General features: G+C 44.5%; 1 protein-coding gene across 20 annotated transcripts in view; it reads right to left on the reverse strand.

Moving 5' to 3' along the window:
- The window catches only part of CACNA1G (calcium voltage-gated channel subunit alpha1 G), a 146,026-nt gene that overhangs the window by 6,027 nt on the left and 117,689 nt on the right, over positions 1-22,310 (reverse strand). For 15 of the 20 annotated variants that reach the window (XM_017811966.1, XM_017811986.1, XM_017811985.1 and 12 more), the window contains 11 exons: positions 19,820-19,971; positions 17,423-17,532; positions 16,232-16,365; positions 14,978-15,048; positions 14,621-14,699; positions 14,422-14,543; positions 13,907-14,251; positions 11,447-11,587; positions 8,154-8,288; positions 4,911-5,100; positions 2,194-2,363 (listed from right to left, as the gene is read on the reverse strand). In XM_017811966.1, the coding sequence (XP_017667455.1) occupies positions 2,194-2,363; positions 4,911-5,100; positions 8,154-8,288; positions 11,447-11,587; positions 13,907-14,251; positions 14,422-14,543; positions 14,621-14,699; positions 14,978-15,048; positions 16,232-16,365; positions 17,423-17,532; positions 19,820-19,971 (1,649 nt within the window). Of the gene's footprint in view, positions 1-2,193; positions 2,364-4,910; positions 5,101-8,153; positions 8,289-11,446; positions 11,588-13,906; positions 14,252-14,421; positions 14,544-14,620; positions 14,700-14,977; positions 15,049-16,231; positions 16,366-17,422; positions 17,533-18,916; positions 19,019-19,819; positions 19,972-22,310 lie in introns of those variants that run through there. The other 5 variants (XM_017811978.1, XM_017811977.1, XM_017811976.1 and 2 more) reach the window with 4 other exon arrangements.

The following is a 22,310-nucleotide window of genomic DNA, read 5'->3' on the forward strand; positions in this document are numbered from 1 at the left end:
ACAAATGTTTTACTGGTTTGTTTGAAAATAAAAGGACCCTCTGCCATCCCAGTGGGGTGTACACCTGTAGTAGCCACAGCTTGGCGTGGGCTACACCTTGGATACACAGTCCTGGAACTACAAAATCAATATAGGTTTAACTTCAGGTAGAATTCCTCTGGAGAAAAGCTTTAGTGCAATGCACTGCCAAGGAGCATAATCCTCAGCAGGAATGTTCTCTCAAAGCATCCGATCCACTCATCTTCATCTGCGAGTGCATCGCTAATTGTCAAACACTCCGGAGTCTAAACTGGACGTTACTGTGGGGACTGTGCTCGCTCTCCAGCACTCTGGAGGGAAAGGGAGGTTAAACACACAGGTTTTAATGCTCAGGGAAAGTGCACGGACCAGGTATGTGGTGGACAAGATTTATCTGTTACAGATTTAGGAGACGAGAGGGCACGAGGGGGGAAGGGAAAGAAAGAAAAGAAAGAAAAGAAAACAAATCAGAATTGCATGCAGTATATGTAACAATAAGGAAAAATGGGTACTGCAAACTAAAATGCTTTGCCAGTTTGGGCTATTTGATGTGCTGGTGAGAAATTAGTGGTGGCAATAAAAAGGAGCCAAGCAGAGAGCAACTGAGCAAGCAGAAGAGCTGGGGCTGTAAAGGGAATTTTGCCTCTTTAAGGACTAAGTTTCCCAGTGGCTGGCCATCTAGATTGCAATTAACAGTAAAAGCAATATCACCAGGAACAGCCTTACTGCTCCCATTAGCCACACTGGTTGCTTCTTGCTGCTCAGAAGCAACCCAAGGCAAGTCCTCATGGGTCTGCCCGTGGATGGCATCTGCTCACTGTCCCAAAGCTTTCTGCTCTCTGAACTGTCACTCCAAGACCACGCTCATGTCACTGCATGAGCAGGGAGAGGGGGGAAGACAACAAATTAACTTAAACATATGAAAAGCTTTAGAAAAAGAAGCCGTCAAAGATATGAACAAAATTAAACTGGAGAAGATGGCCAACATGGTAATTTATTCTGGCTAGATCAGTTCAAAAGGATGGGTCTGTTATTCATTAGAAAGCAAGAGAGAGTGGTTATGAACTGGAATCATGACATCAATTAGTATCCCCATTAGTGGTGATTGGGGTAGCTGGCCAGCCCCGTGCAAATGAATACATGCAAGGAATTTCTTATGTCAATTTAGTATTACAGACTAATGTAATTGTTAACCTTGGTACTTCACATTCATTTTTAGAGCTTAATGAATCAACTGTCTAATTTGTCAATGTTGATTAAAAGATGAAAGAAATGGGACTATTTTCATGCAGGAAAGAAATTGCTTTTGAAAAAATAGAACCGATCCACTTTGTGTATGTAAAATCAGGCATGAAACTACTGAAGAAAGCAGAGTTTTTGAATCAGATGTGCTTCTGGTCCTGGTCCAGCTGCACAATCAATGAAATATGCTTAAAAATGTGAGAGTGAAGCACAAGTTTAAGTATTTTACTAAAAAAAGATAAATTTAAACGTATGCTTCCAATCAACCAGACTGGAATCTTTGATTAGATCTCTTAGATCTTTGATTGAATCAGGATTTAAATCAATTCCAGGCAAAAACCAGAGATAAAACCAGTTGCAAAATAAAATGTGTTCTGTTTTGCATATACTCAAACTTTTCAAAAGCTCACAGTGGATGGAAAAATATTTTAATTTTCAATTCTCACTGTAAAGCCAGTATGCTTTCCACGATGGCTTTGCCTATGAGATAACCAGCTTCCATTAAACACTTCTCCCTCCTTGAGAAAGCAGAGGAGTGAGAGGGAGGGTGGCCTGGGATGGAGCCTGCAGTCCCTGTGTCCTTTCAAGCACCGAAAAAATCACAGCAGTTAAGAATTAGTTCCTCAACCCCAACGAGCCCCTGGGGAGCATTTGGCTGCATTTATGAAGAGGATTGAAAAAAAATAAAGTGCTAACAATGTGGAGAACATTTAGGCGTGTTGCCAAAGGAGATGATACTCATCACGCACATTCTTTGGAGACTCCTGGACGGCTTTCAGATCAAAATCCATCAACCTTTTTGTTATTTCTGTAGGAGAATTACAGTTCTCCCGAGGTTTCTCTGTGAATCCCTCCCTCAATTTAAAGCACGGCTAACAGGGAAATGCACCAAATACGAAACCTCAGCAGGTTCGTGATGAAGAGTCTGCTTACCTGCCTGCGGAGCAGCCTTTCAGCAGAAGGAGAGTGCACCTGCTGGGAAACCTGGGGCTTGCTCTCCCCCACCAAATGGTCATGAGCTCTTATGTGGTGAAAATGGTCTTTTGGAATCTGCAGGAGGGAGCTCGTGTCCGCCGGCTGCGACTGCACCGATGCCTTTGAACCTTGCGAGGGGGAGAAGAGACAGAAATGGGACATGTTCACCTGGGGGTTGTGTCTCAGCCTCAGTGACCTCCCTGAGAAAACTGCTCTGTTGCACCTTGGATCAGACAGGCACAGCAAAACCACTGAATTCAGCAGCTGGCTCTCCACGACTGGGAAAAAACTCCCGCGTATCAATAAATTACTCCAGAATTGTCTATTATTTCATTTTTCTTGGCATTTCCCCCCGATACAACTGGGACTAGCTCCTGTTAAGAACAGAAGATTAGGAACTAGAAGTTCATCTGAACTGGCAATTCCTACATCCCTGCTCTAGGGCCAACAACTTTGCAGGCAGCTTCACCCCTGAGCACCGCAAGTATCTGACTTCGAAAGGCTGTAGGAGGTGTCTCCGTGCCTGACCCTACACGGAGACCAACTGCTGGGATCGCCAAACCAGCAGGCACACTGGAAACAAAGTGAAAGGGAACGGCACCTGGCAGCTTTCAAGGCTGGTTTTACAAAGCCTCCCAGGAGAAGGAAACACATACTCTCCAGCCTCTTCTTGACCCTTTGTGGTTGCTGGCTACTTCTTCTAAAAGGTTTCAAACTCTGCGTGCTCCCCCCACACACACAGGCTCAACATTTTTCAAAACAATTCATTTAACCTGGACTGCATCCCAGAGAATCTCATTTGTCCTGGAATCTTTCCCAGAACAACAGCCCCATTACGAAGGAGTATTCAAACAAATACCTCCTGCAAGTGCCAGTGTTTCTGACAACAAAACCTTCTCAGCTTGAAATATTATGGCTTAGTTGTGGTGATTTATTAGAGGCGCCTGGCACCTTTTGCTATCTTCACAGCACTTTATAATATTACAAACTGTAAACAGGTGGGGGTGACTTTCCCCACCCTGAAAAGAAGTGACATTGTAGGCAGAACAGGACAATGATGCATACGTCAAAATTTGGGCACATTACCCACCTCCCAGCACTTTGGCCCGCTTAAGACAATTGGAATTTCACCAGAAGGAGAAAAACACAGAAGGTTTAATTGCTTAATGTGGTTATAAGACATCAGCTTTACCTTTCCAAAATCCTGCATCTCAGTGGAACAGTTTTTCCTGTGGATTTACAAGGGTGCAATGCCTGCCCTGACCAGCCAGGGCTGTCAGATGGGGCCAGTTTTCCAAGCTGGAACTGGGAAGTGAAATCTTAAAAAAGAAGGGACTCGGAAATTACCCACTTTCTGTTTGAGTTGATGTTGTTCTTGTTCAAGACAGGACAAATACCTCCCAATTAAGGGTCAAAAATGAAGCACTGGAAACTCCCTCTGTAGCAAACAGGATTCTTTTGTATGGTCAGGAATTTCTTGACTGTTACAGAGAACCATAAATTCTGGCTCAGCTGAAGGTAACGGGAGATTTGCTATTGATTTCAATGGGATTTGACCAGGATTTCAGATGCACCGTTTGCATTATGTGCAAACAGGTGCTTCAAAGCACAGCTCTTGACCTTGAAAATTGTGTATTGTGGCAGAGATTTCTCACAACTCCAGATTCATCTTCCTCCCTTGTGCCCACATTTTTTTTTTTTGCTGCCGTTCAACAGTCGCTATTCATCCAAATTCTTATTACTATGCAAATTTCAACATCTTATTTCTAATCTGTTCAAATCTCCTACCATTCTGAACAGTGCTGAAATTACGTTCTGCTTAGAGGCTTTCAAATGACAATGCTTGTAAAAACTTCTCTGTCTTATCTGTGACAAATGTCTAAAATGATGGCATGTACAGACGAATTAAAGGTGGTTCCATTCCCTTACCAGCTGCAGGTAACTCCTGGCAGACAGAGTAAATGGGGGCACAGTGATAAGCTCTGGGAGGCAGCTGCAAGTACAGGTACAGCAGTGCAGGGAGAGCCCTCTGTACCTGCAACATGCTGTACCTAAAATATCTCTGAATTTAGCTCTAAGATGTATATCCCAGCCATGCACACTGGGAAGAACAATTCTGCACTCTCATTTTTCCATTCATCTCACTTCCAGATCTCTCCAATTCAGCACATTTATGTTCATTTTACAGGCATTTAGAGGCACCATTTTTCCATCTTTCACAGATGTTCCTAGATAGAGCTTCCAAGACCTGCCAGAACAGGTACTGCTGCAAAAAAAAAACCAGACTGGAGGAAATATTTTTCTGCTGGGATTTCTGCTCTGGGGCCATAGATTGCTCAGTGGGGCAGATGGAGCCCAGGCTGCAGGGACTGTAACCTTAGGGAACCAGGAAGGGGGAACAACCAGCATTGAGCTGGGCCACTGTCACATTGCCAGAAAGTTCTGAGGAAAAGAAGTTATCTTTAATATAGCTTGGGCTCTGTAAACTGTAAGTTGTGGAGGGTCTTTGCAAGTTGTGGAGGGTCTTTTCAAAGCCAGGAAGGACACCAGGCCTGGACACCAACACCTCCCTGGAAACCAATGGCAACTTGCTACCTCCTGCTGAAGAGCTTGGAAAATCCCAACTCTTGCTATATTGGAAAATCCTGCTCTGGCCCCAGCTGACAGATGTGTACCTGACTGGGACTTGTGATGTGCTGGCTTCCTCTCGCCCAGGGAGGCAGGGCAGGGGCTGGAATAGGGCGGCTGGAACATGTAGCTGTCGTTTGGCAGGGAGTGGGTGCGTCCCACCGAAGGCTTTCTCACGCTCAGCAAGTCCTTGCTGGGAGACAGGGTCAGTGTGTCGTCTCTGGAGCGGAGATCAGCCTGAGGGGAAGAAAAACAGTGAGGAAGGAGGACGGGACGGGGTGGGAAAGAGGAGAAGTGCCCAGAAACGCTAGCGACAGCCACTGCAATCAGTATGGCACGATGGGCATGCACATCGTCGGGATGCACAGGTTGCACGAATGGATCTACCAGGGCTATCCCCCTCCTTGGGAGTTGTCATTAAACTGTCACACAATGAACCACAGAAACAGAGGAAGCAACACTGTAGGGATAAACCATGACTATTTCAGGGATATGCAAAGAAGGCATCATGCCTCAAGGCCAGCAACGGTCACATGCTTGGCATAACTTTGATCCTCTGCTCCCTAGGTGCCCTCATCAGCAAGGCAGACTTTTGCAAAGGTGAGTAGTTTCCTCTTCTAACAATAAAAGAAAGGAAAACAAACAAATAAAACCCAAATACAAAAACTAGTTTATAAAAAATATTCTCTATTCTGGCTCCCAGCACAATTTTATTGGTTTTTCTTCTCACAAAATGAATAACTAACCCCATTTTATTGAAAGGGATATCTAAAACTACTGCTTCAGGGTGAAAGTCATTCTCTAATTAGAAGGGATCTAATGCAAGCGAGGGTTATTGTATATATGTTGACTGTGGAGTTTTTACAGCCAAAGAGTCTCTTGGAATGGGCAGCCCCAGAGGCAATATTGAATGGATTCAGGTCTGATTTCATAAGAAAATATCTCCATCCTAGAAATGTTCTTGAGTGTTATTATGTTGGACAATATTAGCAAAAACGGAAGCAGAGTCATCTTCCCCATGTACTTCTAATGAAAGAATTATTTTATCTTTAAAAGGTCTCACTTGAAAAACACAGGAATAAGGTTGTCCCACTGTAGGCTGATACAGTATTTTGCTGATCGTTTTTGAAAAACTTTAAATCATATTCTCTGAAAAATTTTCCCTTCACTCAGTGCATTACAGGTTTTCTGAAATCAACACTGAGATTTTTTTCGTCCCAATTTTATCCTTCAGTCATAAAAGGAAAATTTCACTATGGCATTTCGTTCGCACAAGAAACATGATGAGATTAAAAGGAATTTACAAAAAAGGAAAAAAGAATGAGGAAAAAAAGAAGAAAAGGAAAAAAAAAAAAAAGGAAGACCACTGTTGTAAATTTAATGAAGGAAACGGATCTGCACTGTCATGCAGCATTTGTTTCAGTCCTTGGGAACCTGCTGATTTGGATATAGCTTGGATACAGCCTAGATAAGAGAGACTGCAGTCTCCTGATACAGCTCAAGGAAGGAGAGCAAAACCTGTTCAGGTAAAGCTGAGACTTTGGGTTTGGGAACCTCTCTGTCCCTCCCTGCCTTCCCGCTGAACAGTTTATGTTATTGAGCTGTCACTGCTTAGCTTAAAGCAGAAAAGATGGCCTGAAACCTGAGATCTCAAACTCAAACCCACTTGGATCCGAACACGAGAACGTGTATTCGAGATCCCATCCAAACCCAACCCTTAATGAACCCTTGGGTTCATTGACAGGATCCAATACCACACTGGGCTCGTTTCCACTTTCGGATCATCTCGGGGGAAATCTCATGATTGAACTTCACGAAAAGCATTTTAGAATGGCTGCAAAATGGTCTTCCCAGTCCAGCTCACAGAGCTGCGGGAGCACATGACTTTTTGGTTCATTGGTAGTTTTGAAAAACATGTTGTTTGGCTTGACTGAAAATCAAATCCAATTTTTCCTTGAACCAAAAAAAAAAAAAAAAAAAAAAAAAAAAAAATCTCAATCCAAATCTATTTTGAGTCAAACAAAATATCTGGAGATACTTTTCAACTAAAGCCACGTCTAAATGAAGTGTAAAAATACTGCATTTAGAAGAGATTTCAGTGAAAGCTTGTAGTTTTTCAGGAGTTTGGGCAACTGTTTTGATCAAACACTTCATTGGTATTGACACAAATTCACAAAATCTTCTGTTCAAGCTGAGTTTGCTTTTTTTGGAGGGGGGAGAAAAAAACATCTCTCCTGGCTACACCCTCGAGACTTTGCAATGCTCTCAAACAGGTTTGTCTAATCTGATTCAAAACTAGAAGGGTTTCTCCTCTGTCCAACTCTCCAGACTAATTTGGAAATGAAAAGTCTCATACAAGAAGTTAAATGTAGTTTACAAAATCTTTTGCACGTGATGCCATGAAGCATGATGGGAAATATTGTCACGGTTTAAGAGATGTTTCCCAAATAAGTGCTAATTAGGATGGCAGTCAACTAGTATGGCAGAAAATCTATGAACAACACAAACATCCAAAGGCAGGTACATGAACAACAACAAAAGAAACAAGAATGATCCAAAAATGTTGGGAAAGGAGTTATGTCTATTGTACAGCAGAAAAAAAGCACTTGACTGCTACACATCTAAAAATGTCTAATGTTTCAGAGAGGAGATGGTTAAGGCAGGGTTCAAAATACTGGTAATTTCAGTCAAAAAGACACAAAGTAGTCTGAACGCTTTTTTTTTCCAGCGGGGTGGCTGCTAGAAAGAATTCCCAAAACAAGCATCATCTCGGAGAGATCCCCATCTGATATTCGTAAAATAAACAGTCTGGCACCAATCATGCAAAAAAGCCTTGTGGTGCCTGTGTTCATAAAGACAAAAATCCATTACAAACCGAGGGGTTGGAGCTGACCCCTCAGCAGAGGACACGAGTCATTAGCTCATGGGTGTCTCTTCACGCAGCACCACTGATTTGTTTCAGATGGGGAGGAAATTTCAACCTTGACGCTTTCCAAAGCATTTTTTTTTTTACTATTTGTTTTACTTGTAGAAAACACATTGTTTATACATAAGACATCAAAGGAAAAATAGCAATAACTACTCGTTCCTTGCAAGGAGCCAAGTTTGTGGACAAGAGTGATAAAACCCAGGACCTAATGGCATTAAGGACAACGTCCTGTTCAGGGGGAAAGGTTGGTGCTATTTGGGAAAGGGCTTAAACTGAAAATGCCATTAGGCAGGTGTAGAGAAGTGGGAGCAGTATTTCGAACCCTGTAAACATCAGACTATACAGCGACCAGTGTATGTACATTGCTTTCCAGAGCATTAAGTAAGTGTGTGTTAATATCATCAGGAAAAGAGTCATCCGTCAGAGCTAAGGACCAGGACTTTTCAGAGAGAATATCTGACGTCAGAGACAGAGCCTCCATCTCAGCTAGAGGGATCTAAAGGGAGAGATGATTAAACATAAGAAACCAGGACACAAATCTTTTGGAAAAGAAAATTAAAAAAGAAGTATCATAATCTAAATATTTCTAGACACTAAAGCAATATCCCTGCAGTGGGAGAAGCTACATCATGCACATTGTTACCAGGGACAGAACATTAAAGAAATGAAATATAATACAGAAATGAAAAAAAGGAGTGGGACATTCATACTTCAGTGCTTACCAATGATCTGGGAGGGGGTTTAAAACCGTACACTAATGCTAGAATTGTATTTTGCTGTTCTCCTGTCTACATGAAGAAGCAAAAGTCACATTACTTTCATACTAGAGAGATTTATCCTCTTGTCTGTGATCAAATAAAAGAAGCTTCAAGATCTGGTTTCTCTGAAGTTGTTTCCCCATAATAGCCATGCTGCTTTCTTGGCCTCTAAGCTGAACTTGTTAAGTCTGCAAAGATTCCCAAACAGCAAAACCATTTTGCAGGTGGGACATGGAGTGTGCCTTTCCCTGTGCCCTGGGGAGAGTGCAGGGACCTCCCCCTCCCCGAGAGGTAGGTGGGACTACAATCAGCTTCCTGATGGCTAAATGGGGGCAGGGGGAAACTTAAGGCTTGATTTTGGTTAGCAAATGCCTTCCTGGTGCCTTCAGCGGGTTTTGGCTGGTTAAAGAGCCTCCAGTGCCTGTGTAAGCACCAATAATTGTCCTGCTAAAACAATCCCTGCATCTTTCACTCCCCAAATACCCCCCAGCCCTGGCCCCAGCCACGTCCTCCAGCACTGAGCAAACCCAAATTGGGAATAGGCGCTGCATGGCTGCACTGATTCTGTACCAATGCATCTTCCACAAACACATCCCCACTGAAGGCATTCAAGCAATTAATAAAAATCTTTATCCAAATATTGATGAATCTCTCTCCCTCGACACAGTGGCCTTCTTATAAGAAATGTGAAATGCCATTTCAGATTTTGGAGAAAACAGGGGAAAAAGGGGACTGCTGCATCTCCCCCAGGGCAGCATCTCTGCTGCTCAGCACATATAAGAGGGGATGTCTGCCCTGCAATGGGCTCAGCCCTCCCTAAATCCCCTCCCCAGGTGCATGTCTGAGGCTGGTGCTCATGGCACTGGGGATGGCATTTCACCAGGTAACCTACAGACCCGGCTCATGTTTGCAGGGGCTGCCTGCTCTGGGCAAGTCCCAAGTGCTTCCTTTTCACATTTCTCGCTGTGCTTTTTTTTTTCCCCATCCTCTATGCTTGAAAAGTCTTTCAGCAGCAATATATCTTCCAAGAGAAACCACAGAGACCCAGATCTGTTGCACTGAAGTTGTCAAAGGGCTGGGTTTTCTCACTCTTAGAAACGGCATCCGTGGGGCGAAACAAACCCAGTGATGAGTGAGCCTGGAGAGGCTCAAAATTCAGCTGAGATAAGTAAGAGGGCTGCTCTCATCTAACCTTGGCTTTGATATCTCCTCTAACACAGTCATCTGCTGGCAACGGATGAGAGAGCTGCTTTGGAGGAGCTCCTGATTTCATACCAGGCTCCCTGAAAAAGCACCACTGCAAAAGCTGCCAGCCCGAGGACAGTGATCCCTAACAGGGACCCACTGACTGGAGCCAGGAAAAGGCTGTGCAGGAACGTGGTGGACACCAGCAGCTCCTGCCCACTGGAGCTTCCCTGCTGGGAGCTGCTATTAATCAGGTTGCTTTCAGCAAGTCCCAGCACTGCTCTAAATTCCTGACTTGCCTGAGAACATGACAAATGGTGTGAACAGAAAAGCCAAAATGTAAACAAAACATCACCCCCTTTCAGCCTCCCCAAACCCAAAATTGAGTTCGAAGCCGTCAAAACATTTTGTTGGAAACATTCAACTGATTTATACGGGTTTTAATTATAGAGGGGGAGCAAAAAAAGCTTAAATTTTAAAAGAAAAAGCCATTGCAAACTGGAATGCTATATTTTTTCATTATGAAAATGTCAAAACAAAACCTTTTTTTTTTTTTTTTTGCTGCAGCAGCACTTTCCAGTGAAAAATGTTGTGACAAAAAATTTTCAACCAGCTCTCTCTGGGTTTCCTACTGACCCTCTGCCTTCCCTGCCAAAGCTACTGTCTCTATTCCTCTGGCAATTCTTAGAGGCAGCCACTTCCTATGGCTTAATAGACTCTGGAATGCGATACAGAGCAATCAGAGGGAGACATGTTATCCTGCTATATAAAGATCTGCAGTAGGATTTCATTTTACCTAAGCTTGTTCCTTTCCTCTAATGAACCACGGGGTTGGGTAATTTAGAGTGTCAGTGAGCTCATAAATAAGCACACTGATTTAACAAGAAAACTTCTGCTATTTTTAGCCAGAAAGGGGGGAAAAAATAGATCAAGAAATACGGAATTTGCTCAATTCCAACAGCAGGAAAAAATAGGTATGCTTGAATTATTATTATGGTCACTGCTGTGATTTAGGGAAAATATTTGCTCCAAAGAATAACACACTTGAGGAAAGTAGGTATTTTATTCTAGGAAGTAAATGAACTAATTTTAAACAAGTATTCCAGTTCAAGAAAGTGCTGGAGCACACGATTACTGAAGTGCCTCATTAAAGGCTGCCTCCCCTCCTAAATTCAATCTAGATCAGGGATGAGGATCTAGTTTACAGTGACCCATTTGCAAGAAGCCGCTTTAGGAAAAATCATTCAAAACTGGATTTTCATGCAGTATAAGTAGGCACAAAACAGAGATCATTTGATGATCCCCAGCAACTCTGCTCTGGGAAGACCTCACGCTGTGCTCCAGGCTCTGCAGATGTGCCCTGACATTGCTGTGGAGCCCTGCTTAAGGCAAGAAGCCAAATACGAGAACCTCACTGAAGGATGGAGATGGGATTTTGTACATTTTCCCTCCAACACCCATGAACTATAAATCCCAATGAAAAACTTCTTACTGTGTTGACAAGGGAAACTCCAAGCCTGTACTCTTGCTCTTGCACTGATATACAACATCATAAACCAAGATATTATCTCAACTCCCTCAGAAAAATCCAAACCAACTTATGCTTCAAAATCCCTGTGACCGCATTACACAAAGAACGTTAACTCGCTATTAAAGGTCTCAGTCAAATTGAGTTTGGATGGAGACTTTGCAGGAAATTAGATATATTAACCTGGTTCTCAGAGTTGTAATATTCGGGAGCTGGGAGGGCATAATGATGGCACACAGAGCCTGACAGGTTGTCCATCAGCTTCAGCTCTCCTTCCAGAGATTCCTGGATCAGCAGTGATATGGTATCAAACAAGTGCCTTTCCTAGGAGGGGTGGTGTGTAGCATGCAGAGAGAGAAGAGAGAGAGAGAGAGCAAGCCAAAAGGAGAGAGGAGGAAAAAGGCAAGGGACAGAGACAGAGAGAAAAAAGGACAGTGTATCAAACCCAATGAACAGAAGGGGGAAAAACAGAATAGAAGCAGGGAAAAAGGGGTGGAAATGTTCAGGGAGAACGGCAGTGACAGAAACAACAGGACAGGAGAGATGAGGCAGGGGAGGAGAGAGAACAGTGCAGTAATATCACGGTGAGCAGAGACAGCTTTCTCAGACGTTACTAGAGACGGGGTGACGGCGGCTGCTCCCGCTCAGGGCCCTCCTCGGGGACAATCTTGCTCTCAGCAAACACGGCCGGTCACTCCCGGGACCTGAGCAGCACAACGGGGCCGGTAGAGCAGCATCTTCATACTCGGTGCTGTGAACTTCTACAGGACACTACTGCTGTAAGGCTTCGAGACACATGGTCCAGAGCCCGAGGACCTAGTACTTGACACCTAAATCCATATCCAGAGGGCACATAAATTAAGATAACCAGACTAGAAGAGGAGCTGAGCATCCTGCCCATGAAAGCTGCAGCTGACCAGGACGGACGCACGTCAGGTCACTAATTCATGTGCCAGACATGGGTTGAGGTGCCTCAGTTGTCCTGGCCAACGTCAAACCAGCTGGCCACAGCACAGACAATGCGAGGTTCTACAGAGCAGGGTCTGGCTTTTGCAGGCAGCATGGGAGCGATTTAAGGGTGCACCTTCCATGTGGGGGATGCCTACTACATACAATGAGATGAGGACTGTCGCTACAGTCAGACAGCACACGGTGCAAAAACCCCAGGGAATGGGCAAGCAAAAGAGCATGCTGACCACGTGTCCTTGCAGGGTCATGTCCTGGGAATTGTATTCCTCTGCTATCGTGCTCAAGCATCAGATTTGTCCTGAAGATTTTGGCTGGGAGAATAAATAGGCAGAATAAAATCTCCTGGAGATTTTTGAGGCTTCTGTTTGAGAGAAAGAGCAAGAAACACACTCTGGAGGTTATGACTTAAATAAGCCCTTTCCCAGGCCACCTTCATAGAAAGCAGGTCTAACAGACTGCAAAGTGAGGGCACTCTCACTGATTTGTCTTGCAATTCTACATTTTCTCTGTTTTGCCAGTCTAAGTACTGGTGCAGGACAACAGGGCCAAGGACAGTCTGCCAGTACTCTGCTCAATATGTGCAACAACAGTTGGGATGTGTTGTTTCTTCCTAGAGGACGTAGTAAATCTGGATTTCCCCACATTGCCCTGAACTTCTTTTTCTTGTGCCAAAGAGCAGCTTTGGACTCTGTCTCAGACATCAGAGACTCTAATGGCACCAGAAATTTCCAGTAGCTTAGGAACTGAAACAAAGCTAAAGCAGGGATTTACTCTTTTTCACCCTTGGACTAAAGATCACAAATGAGTTTTTCATGCATTAGAATACTCATTAGTCCACCCCAGGCTGAGGCCAAGATATGCTGTTGTGAAATCATGATGTAATAAAAACTAATGAGGTCTGTGTAGAGTTTAACCCAATTTGCAATCAGCTAAGACTAAAAAAAGGCTGGACTGTATTTCTTGTGTAATTCCAGTTCAGTGCCCTCCCAAAGGACCTGTCTGGGGCTTGACCTCACCTCTCATTCCTCAAACTGAATCTTCCTCCAAAAACCATGCTTTAGGGAGACCTGGTACAGCTCATAACAGCTCCCACATTACAGCCCTGTTCTGGCACTGCTCCAGCTGGTGGGAGTTCTGCCACCAGCTCTGGTGAGCTCAGGTTTGAGCCTCTTCTGGATTATTCTATTGTTAAAAGAATCTTTTCCTACAAGACTGACTGTGGGGATGGATTTTAAATTGAGGTTACATAAAACAAATTTAATACTGAAGCAAAGATTAGCCAAGTTTTATTCCTCTTTTATGTTGTGGTTCATGGTCTGTATTAGAAAAGCAAACACATTATGCTCATGATTTTGCTATCACAAAGGACCCAGTCAACACTCTGGATTAGAGCAAATCTGGAGTTAGCTTTGAATTTGGTGGCTTGGGCACACCTCCAGAACAAATTGCAAAGCTCTCTACCTCTGAACAGATGCGTCAAGGTGGTCTGGAGACCTGCTGGGGTCTTTTCCCTGCAGCATCAGCTCCCACACCACGCAACACTCAGTCAGCAGATAGTGAGGAATACAAGCCCAGGACATACAGTACACCCCTCCTTCATTACCAACTCGTGCATGTCTTCCCCCAGAAAATATGCAGGTCAAGCCCTCTTCACCCTCCAGCCGAGGTTCTCACCATGTGGTAAGCTAAAGAGAGCTGAGAGTCCACCTTGATTTGCATGGGATTGGTACACCCTCGGGGGCTCTCGGGTCTCTCTCCACCGGTGCTGCCTGTCCATGCAAAGATGTCCGAGGGGCTGTGTTGGCCAGGGCTGATTGTCTTCATTTCCATCTCCAGTTCTGCCTCCAGCTCTGCCTCCTCCTTCGCCTCCTTGTTGCTCTCCTCCAAGTGCTTCATGAGCACAGCGATCACCACGTTCACCAGCACAAACTGGGCCGTCAGCACGAAGGAGACGAAGTAGATGGGGGAGATGACGGTGTTGTAACAGGTGGACTCCTGGTCACAGTCACGCAGCGTGTCCTGGAAACAGAGAGGGAAATGGTGGAGGGATGTGAAGAGGTTCCAGCAGGGACCTCGGTCTGCTGTCTGGCCTCCTGGTTGCACCTCCTTTCATGAAGAAAACTGAGAAGATTTGGCAAATTTCACGTCTAGAATAGCAATATACTTGCCGATGAAACCTTAACATTTACCTTCATTATCCCATTCCAGTTGTCTCCTGTGGATACTCGGAAGAGAGTTAGAAAGGCCATCCCAAAGTTCCTGAACGTGGCGTGTCGTCCCAGCCCCTCGCAGGGGTGTGTGTCATCACATTCTGTGGGACCAAGCACAGCCATGAGAACACCACTCCCACACCACTCCCACCCCTTCCACCGGCACGGGAAGACTCACCAAGGTCTCCAAACAGCTCCACTCCAAGAGCTGCAAATATGAAAAACAACAACATGAAGAGAAGACCCAGATTCCCCACCTGAAAAGAGAAAAAGAAATGGGGGGGAAAAAAACACAAAAAAAGAACATTCATTGATTTTTTTGTTCCAGACCTGTTTCTTGCTGCATTCTTTAATCCAAAACTTAAACTGCTTCAGGGGAAAAATGACCTCAGTGTGAGGACTGTATCTCAGACTGTGCTTCAGAAGGGAAATGTGATTCTCTAATGACAGTAAAGATAAAATGATTAGCATTCCTCTGCAATAGGAAATTAGCTGTGGGCCAGAGGAGATCTGGTTTGATATGGCAGTGGGTTACCTGCGGCAGCGCTTGCATCACGGTGTCCAAGAGGGCTCTCATCCCCACAGCCATCTTCAGCAACTTCAGCACTGCAGAAAACACGTTCGAAATATGGTAACGGCAGTGTTAGCACAGAGGCACAAACCCAGCCCCTCTCCTGGGAGCCACAAATTATAGGAGGAGAAATGTGAAATCATGTCAAGTGTTCTCCATTAGCTGCTACAGTCCCTGGCCTTTTTACATCGCTCCTTGTTGCTTGGATACTATCAAAATCCTGTGAATAGCAGCATCACCTATCCTGAGACTTGAAGAAAGTGTTATCATTCTGCCTGGCGCTTCCTTTCCCCACTTTATCTGCGTTGGACTCATCTCCTTCCTCTGGTTATCATGAGCAGTTACTTTCCCAGCCCTGGGGCTACTTTCCCACTTCCATAGGCTACCCACTTTCATACGTGATTCACTGAGGAACTGATTTACACATCTCTTCCAGAAGGTTGCATTTCCAACTGGAAACCGCATGTATTTTTAATTCTGAAAGGGATCCAATGCACTTTTCCCACCCCCCCCCCCTTGAGACACAGAAGCATTTAATTTCTCCTCCAGCTCCTTCTTTGCTTAGATGAGGGCTGCAATCAGAACAATTTTCCTCAGAGCACAATACCCTTCAGGATGGCCTGGCAGTACTTCATTAAGGGCCTGAGCACTCACATTTTACAATTTCATCATTTGGCCCTGAGACCTCCCTGTTCTGAAAAAATCAGGCCCTGCAGAAGCTGGCTCCCCGACTCGGGTACGTGTTGCTACACGTCTGAGGGGACAGATGGATGCAGAGTGACAAGGCAAGCTTTGTCACCAAGTGGTGTGATGTAAAGCCTCACGGGAAATTAAATTTATTAGATGCTTGTCTTTTAAAGCCAACGTACTCAAGCTTGTGTTCTCTAATCCCTGTTAGAGATGACTTTGATTTGACTGGCATAATTTTCCCAGGTATATCTCTGGGAGCTACAGCCACAGTAACTTCTCCTTCATTCCTAAGCTCTCAGCTTTTCAAGTCCTCTTAAGACAGAAACACATGGTCAGTTGGCTCAGCTTTTTGGCTCCTTGCAAGTATTTTCCCCCATTGTTCTTTTTATTTGTTTACAGCCTGTTGATGCCAGAACTATGCACATCATGATGGGGATGTGCCCCAGGACTGTTTCCCAACGCTTTAACTCTCTCCTGGTGGGGACCCCGCACCTCAAACACAAGTCAGTTCTGTTTTATTCCTCTCACCTCGAGCAATCCTGAGAACCCTCATGATTCGGATAATAGTGGGGTTAATTGGTAGCGAAGCGTTCACCTCGATCTCTTCCAAAGTGATGCCCATGATAGACAGCAGCACGATTGCCAGATCTAATTGGTTCCATCTGGAGACAACACAAAATGAAGTTTAACATCTACTAAGAAGCTGGCAAGGGGAGGTAGCTTGCTTCACACGAATTCCAGTCATTTCAATGGCTCGAGCACTCAAATGAATCTGCAGCATTTTTCTGAGGGTATTATACAAAAGCAGTTATGTTATGAAATCATTATAACTAATGCATCTCATTAGAAAAACAGCCAATTCCAAAGATATCCTTGACTGAGGGGAAAGAGAAACAAAAGCTGGGCAGTTTTCTATCCAGAGGCTGCAGACCTCAGAGGAGGCGCTGCAGCATCTCTACGGCCACTTCTAGACATGACACTCGTGGACCTCAGCGTGAGATCTGCCCCAGAAAGAACAGGACCCTGGGTCCAGTCCTTGCTACAAAAATCACATTGGGTAAAGGAAAGACCCCAAGGATTTGTGCCAGGCTGGAGAGAGATTTAATCCCACCACGGACACACAAAATGTGGGGAGAGGGGTGGAACAACACATTGGCTGCTGAAGGGCTCCTGTCGAGTCCTGCTCAGTGGTGTGCTCTTGGTGTTAACATTGAAGAAGTCAAAAATGGGAGGAGAAAGATTCACCAAGGACATAAAATTTGTATTTGTGAGGTAAGAGAGTGAAAATCTAGATAAAGACACAATTTCATCCACTGCTCCACATCTTCAAAAGAAAGGGTCCCTTTTCTCTTTCATTATCATTCAGGGCAAGATTCTGTCTCTTGGCATAAATTTTGTCACTTCAGCAGGTCCTCTTGATTATATGGACATGCAACTGGTGTGAGAAGAGAACCAGCTGGTCAGTGTGAGATCTGTCTCTGTTTCATCCACTCCCAAGGGCCAAAGTGGTACAATCCCTCTCCTTGGCATGCACGATCCCTTCTCCAGCTCACATCCCAAGCCTCCACCTACCCAGCTTTCAACCAGTCACACCACAAAGTGTTCACACATAGCAGACAGACACCACGGGGCAGACCATGGGAATTCAGGATGCTAAATGTGGGTGGCTGCCTCCAGAACCTGCTGCTGCCCCCGTGGTCATGATGGAGCTTCTGTTACCTGTCTTGGAAGAAGCGACGAAACCCAAAGGCAATAAGCTTGAAAACAGACTCCAGGACAAAGATAACGGTGAAGATGTAATTGCAAATCTTCAGGGCTTCATCAAGAACCTGGATGTGGGCACAGCATTGGGTTAGACATTAGCTCTGCAGAGGGGCTTTGCTGCCTGCAAACTTGAATCTTCTGTCACCAGTTACTCATTTCCAAACTACAGATAAAAGTCTCCAAACGTGGACTCTCTCCGATGATAAATGTCCCAGGGATAGAATCCCAGGAGGGGCTAGCACAGACCCAAGGCACAACCCCAGCTGGGATTGCTGGGGTGAGCAGTAAGAGCTGCTGCATTTGCAGGTGTCAGCAGCACAAAACCCCTTGTGCTTTCCGCAGAAAGCTGAATTTCATCCCACTTGCTCGTTCATGCAAGCACTGGCCAAATGACTCCTTTGTGACAGCCTGCCATTACTCCTCACCTTGAGCTTTTGGCAAGGAGCAGGAGAGAGGGATGGCATGCCAGGAGGAGCAAGTGCCTTGTGTTTTCCTCTGCCCCCCTTCCTCTGCAGAAGTCAAAGCCTGGCCATTAATCCAGGTGCACCCTGGCTGGGACAACTCGTGCACAGTCAGGCATTAAGCCTCCTCAGAGATGATTTTATCCCCAAAAGCCTTGCTCATGAAAGAGCACTGTGGTCACAGCATCCTCTCTGGCCGCTTAAGTGACGTGCATTGAATTTCTCATAGCTGGCAAATGGAACAGTAATAACTGTCCAGGACACTGTTAGGGAACGCAGGAGATGGGAACAGAGTGCTCTGAAACCAAAACCAACACTTGCTGATCCCTCCATGGGACAAATCATAGCAGGAGGGGTTTAAGCCATGCACTCTGCCATCATGTTTAGTTTCAAGCATCCATGGGTGAAAATCACCTCACCTGCCTGACAAATGCAAACCCAAAGGAAGCCGTGGCTCTGAACGAGCCTCCCCTCATACTGCAGAGCACTTGGGCTCCGCAGCAAATAAGAAAATTCATCTGGTAAAAGCAGATAAATGTGCTTGAACCACCTCTATGCACTGTGCATCCCCCTCTCTGTGAGCAGCTGCAGCATCCCTGGTTGGTGTTTCATTCCCAGGGCATCCCAGGGCATCCCAGTGCATCCCATAACCAAACCCTTTCAGCACCAAGACACCAAGCAATTGTTATATTTGGATACAGAGCTGTCTGGTACATTTAGCCTTTAAAAGTCTTCAGGATCCCATCCATCCATCACCCAGACCAGAGTGATTTCGGGGCCCCGACTCAGCAAGACTCAAGTATGTGCGTGGCTCGAACTGTGCTGTCACACCAGCACAGCCCAAGCTTGGAGTTATTACCCAGACGCTGCATACCAGAGGCTTAGAGACAAAATGTTATTTTCCTTAAGAAAATTAAAAACAAAATCCTGACCAACATTTTTATAATACAAGAGAAGATGTAGCTGCAAAACGACTGCGGTAAGACGCACGCTCTAGTGCGACTCCAGTCCAGGCTCCTTCGCCAACAACCTTTTTCATCACCAAATGCCTGAATCATGAAATGAGCCTTCCAGGGTATTTAAAGGTGACCTGAACAGAAAAAATAAATTTGGCTTGTTTCCTTTCACTTTTGGCTTCTTTATGATAGGCTGGAGGATATTTCCCCCCGTCGTTTGCATGTTTTAGTTGTTTGGGGTGGTTTTTTATATTAAGTATTCAAGTCCTGTCTAGTCTTAGAGAATATTTCCTCCTATTGTGTGTTATATTTATTCATTCTGAAAGTGGCTAATAAAAGTAAGTACAAGTTATATGGCAAAGGCAGCTATTTCCATTTCATTCTTATGCACAAGAGACTTGACATCCCAGGACAGGCTGTTTTTATTTTCACAGCATGAAAAAGACCCAGGAACTTAGCACACTAATATATTAAAATGTACTTAAAAGATCAGAGTGGAATGCAATGCCTGTGAAAATCAGGTCCTATGGGACACTGGGGATTTAGAAGAAACTTTGCAAAAAGAAACATTTCACAGATTCTTCCATTCTTTTTCCTCTTTCTCTTTTTTTTTTTTTTTCAGGGGGAAAACCTAAGTAAAATGGAAGATATCAACAATGATCTAATCTAGCAAAGCAAACAAACCTGCTCCCATCCTCATTTTCAAAGCAGTTTGCTTGCACTTAACTAGAAGGGAGAGGTGCAATGGGATCCATGCACCAAAAGCCATGGATTGAGCTGGAAGCCAGCTGTAGGAGGGGTACACTCCATGGGTAAAGGGACAGCTCAGGCATGGTGAATGGGGGTTCTGAGGTCTAACAGCAAAACTGGCCTTGACTCAGCCCATCAGCACATCCCACCACGGCCCTGCATGCCCCCCTTGGCCGTCCCAGTACCTTTGGCTGCTGGTAGTGCTCCATGGCCATGGTGATCACGTTGAGGCCAATCACGCCGGTGATGAACAAATCCAGGTAGTGGCTGGTGCACATCTGGTGGATCAGGAGGCGGAAGCGGGAGTAATCCGAATAGTAGGGCTTACACTGTGCTTCTGCAGCGGGGAGGAGGAGAGCGGAGAGGCACGTCAAGTCATTTCTCTGCGTCTTTCTGAAGCCAACGCACCCTCACTTTCCAACTCCAGAGACGATAAATTCTAGACCGATTACAGCAGCATGCTGTCTTTTTTACTTCCTTCTTTTCTTGCTGCCATGTTACCATTTCTTATACACAGCAGGGCTCCCGTCATCTTACATCCATTAAATATCTTCAGTGGGACATGCGCTATACTCAGCCTTGTGGCATCAGGGATGAGGTGAGCTGGTGCTGCTAAAGAACACTTTTCCCTATAGGGAAATTTAAGTTAAACCTAAATTAAAACAACAATTTTTGTTTCTGCTATAGTAAAAGTCCCCAAAGTATCTGAAAACCCAATTAACGGCCAGATGCTGGGGATAGATTTTACTAACAATGCCTTAAAAACACGGGCCGTTGAGTTCGCGGTGGTCTTTGAAAGGGAAGGAGCTCAGGCATATTATGTTCTTTCCAGTAAACTATAGAGGGAACAAAATTCAACACTTTGGCTGTCAAAGCCCTGAAAAATGGTCCATAAAAATACCAAGGAAAGTTGATCAGTCAGCCCTAGTGATCAGAAAATAACGATTCTCCACTTAGACAAGATTATCAAAGTACATATTTCACTGTTCAACTCATCCCCGTGTTTGGCTGCCTCAGGGATGACACATGCTCTTTAGACCCCGAATGTTCCTAGAGATAAACTCATTTACTCACCTAATCTCTAATGAGGAAATGCCAAGGCTGAGTATATAATTCAGTACAATTTTCAAGGAGGCATTATAATGCAGATTGAAGTGGAAAGGACTGTCTTGAATATGTCAGAGTATAATATTACTCTCATAATTAGATGATCAACTGGTTGTGAAAATTATTGAGCTGTAAGAATTACATGGTTGATATTTAGTGCTGCTGAGCAAATGTACATTTTGATACATTATTTCAAGAAAAAATTTGGGCAGGATAAAGCCAGGAAGCACAAGTTTGGGTTGCCCTCGGGGAAAACTAATTTTAGAAGATTAAATTTTGCCTGGAAATAGAGTTCACTTTGTCAATAGCCAATGACATTGCAATCGAACCCATAGATTTAATGGTTTCATGTGCTCCCTGCTCCATAACAGGATCCTGAAAAATAGTTTTGTTTTTTCCATAGAGACAGATCTTTCCCTTCCAGCCCAGGGACGAGAGAGAAAAATCACTCAGCAGTTTTATTCTGTAGGGGTTTGGAAGGCCCAAAATTCTTTTCAGTGTCATCAAATGAAAGGCAGTATTAATATTCACTTTCTGATCTGCAGTGGGCTTTAGGTGATCTGCACCTGAGTGCTAAAGCACAATATTGATGAAAAGGTCTGTAAAATTAATTTTCATACTGAATCTATTGAGTGCTTATGAAAAAAAAGCAGACTGGTAGCTGCTGACTCATTCATAAGACTTTGTCAGATATCTCAGAATCTGCATAAATCTCCATAAAGTCAAGATATCTCGATCACATTATGCTAAATTATGAGTAGCAAATTAACTAAAATGTTTGAATACAATTAGGTTAGGAATAGGACCTATTTTTACGAACCAACTTATCATCTCAGAAAGAAACACCATCGTAATTGGATCACTTACTTCTTCTACATTTATGTATAATTCACATTCAAAAAGAAAAATGTCAGTGTTTCTACCTTTTCCTGCAATGGATTTATTTATGAATAATTACACTGGAATTCAATTTTTTTTCTCAGCTTTGACTGACAGGTAATTCCAAATCCTACAGAATAGCACCGACGTGGTTAGAACAGAGAAAGGATTTAGAGAGAGGTTGTAAATGTCTCCTGTGCAGGGCTGCTGCACCTGGATTAGCCAGTGCATGACCTTATAAGCAGGGTTGCTAATTGTTCAGATATCTGCAAAGGCTTCCCCCTCTCAGCACCCCCTTCTCCCAAGCTTCCTTTCCACCTCTCCCAGCTCATACCCGCAGCTTTCCACAGCCAAACGTCCCTGGATGCTGCTCTCGCAGGCGCCCTTGCAGCCTTCCAAAATTACCAGCTGTAAATGTTTCATACTTCCCCGTTAACTTTGTTAAGAGGGGATTTGCCAACCCTGTTTATAAATCATGCCACCACTCGCTTCCCCGGTCTCCCCATGCCGGCCATGCATCTCAGTGCAGTTCGGATGCTACTGCGGGATGACCCACACACGGGCTGACATGCTGCCCGAGGACCAGGGCTAAACCCCCACTGTGTCCAGGTGGGCAGGGGACTTTCTGAACAGATAAACCACTTTTTTACCGTTGTAAAAACACCATTTTTTTAACCTGACCTGCGCAGT

Source organism: Lepidothrix coronata, unplaced genomic scaffold (assembly GCF_001604755.1).
Source record: "Lepidothrix coronata isolate B3197 unplaced genomic scaffold, Lepidothrix_coronata-1.0 Scaffold34, whole genome shotgun sequence".
NCBI classification, from domain to species: domain Eukaryota; kingdom Metazoa; phylum Chordata; class Aves; order Passeriformes; family Pipridae; genus Lepidothrix; species Lepidothrix coronata.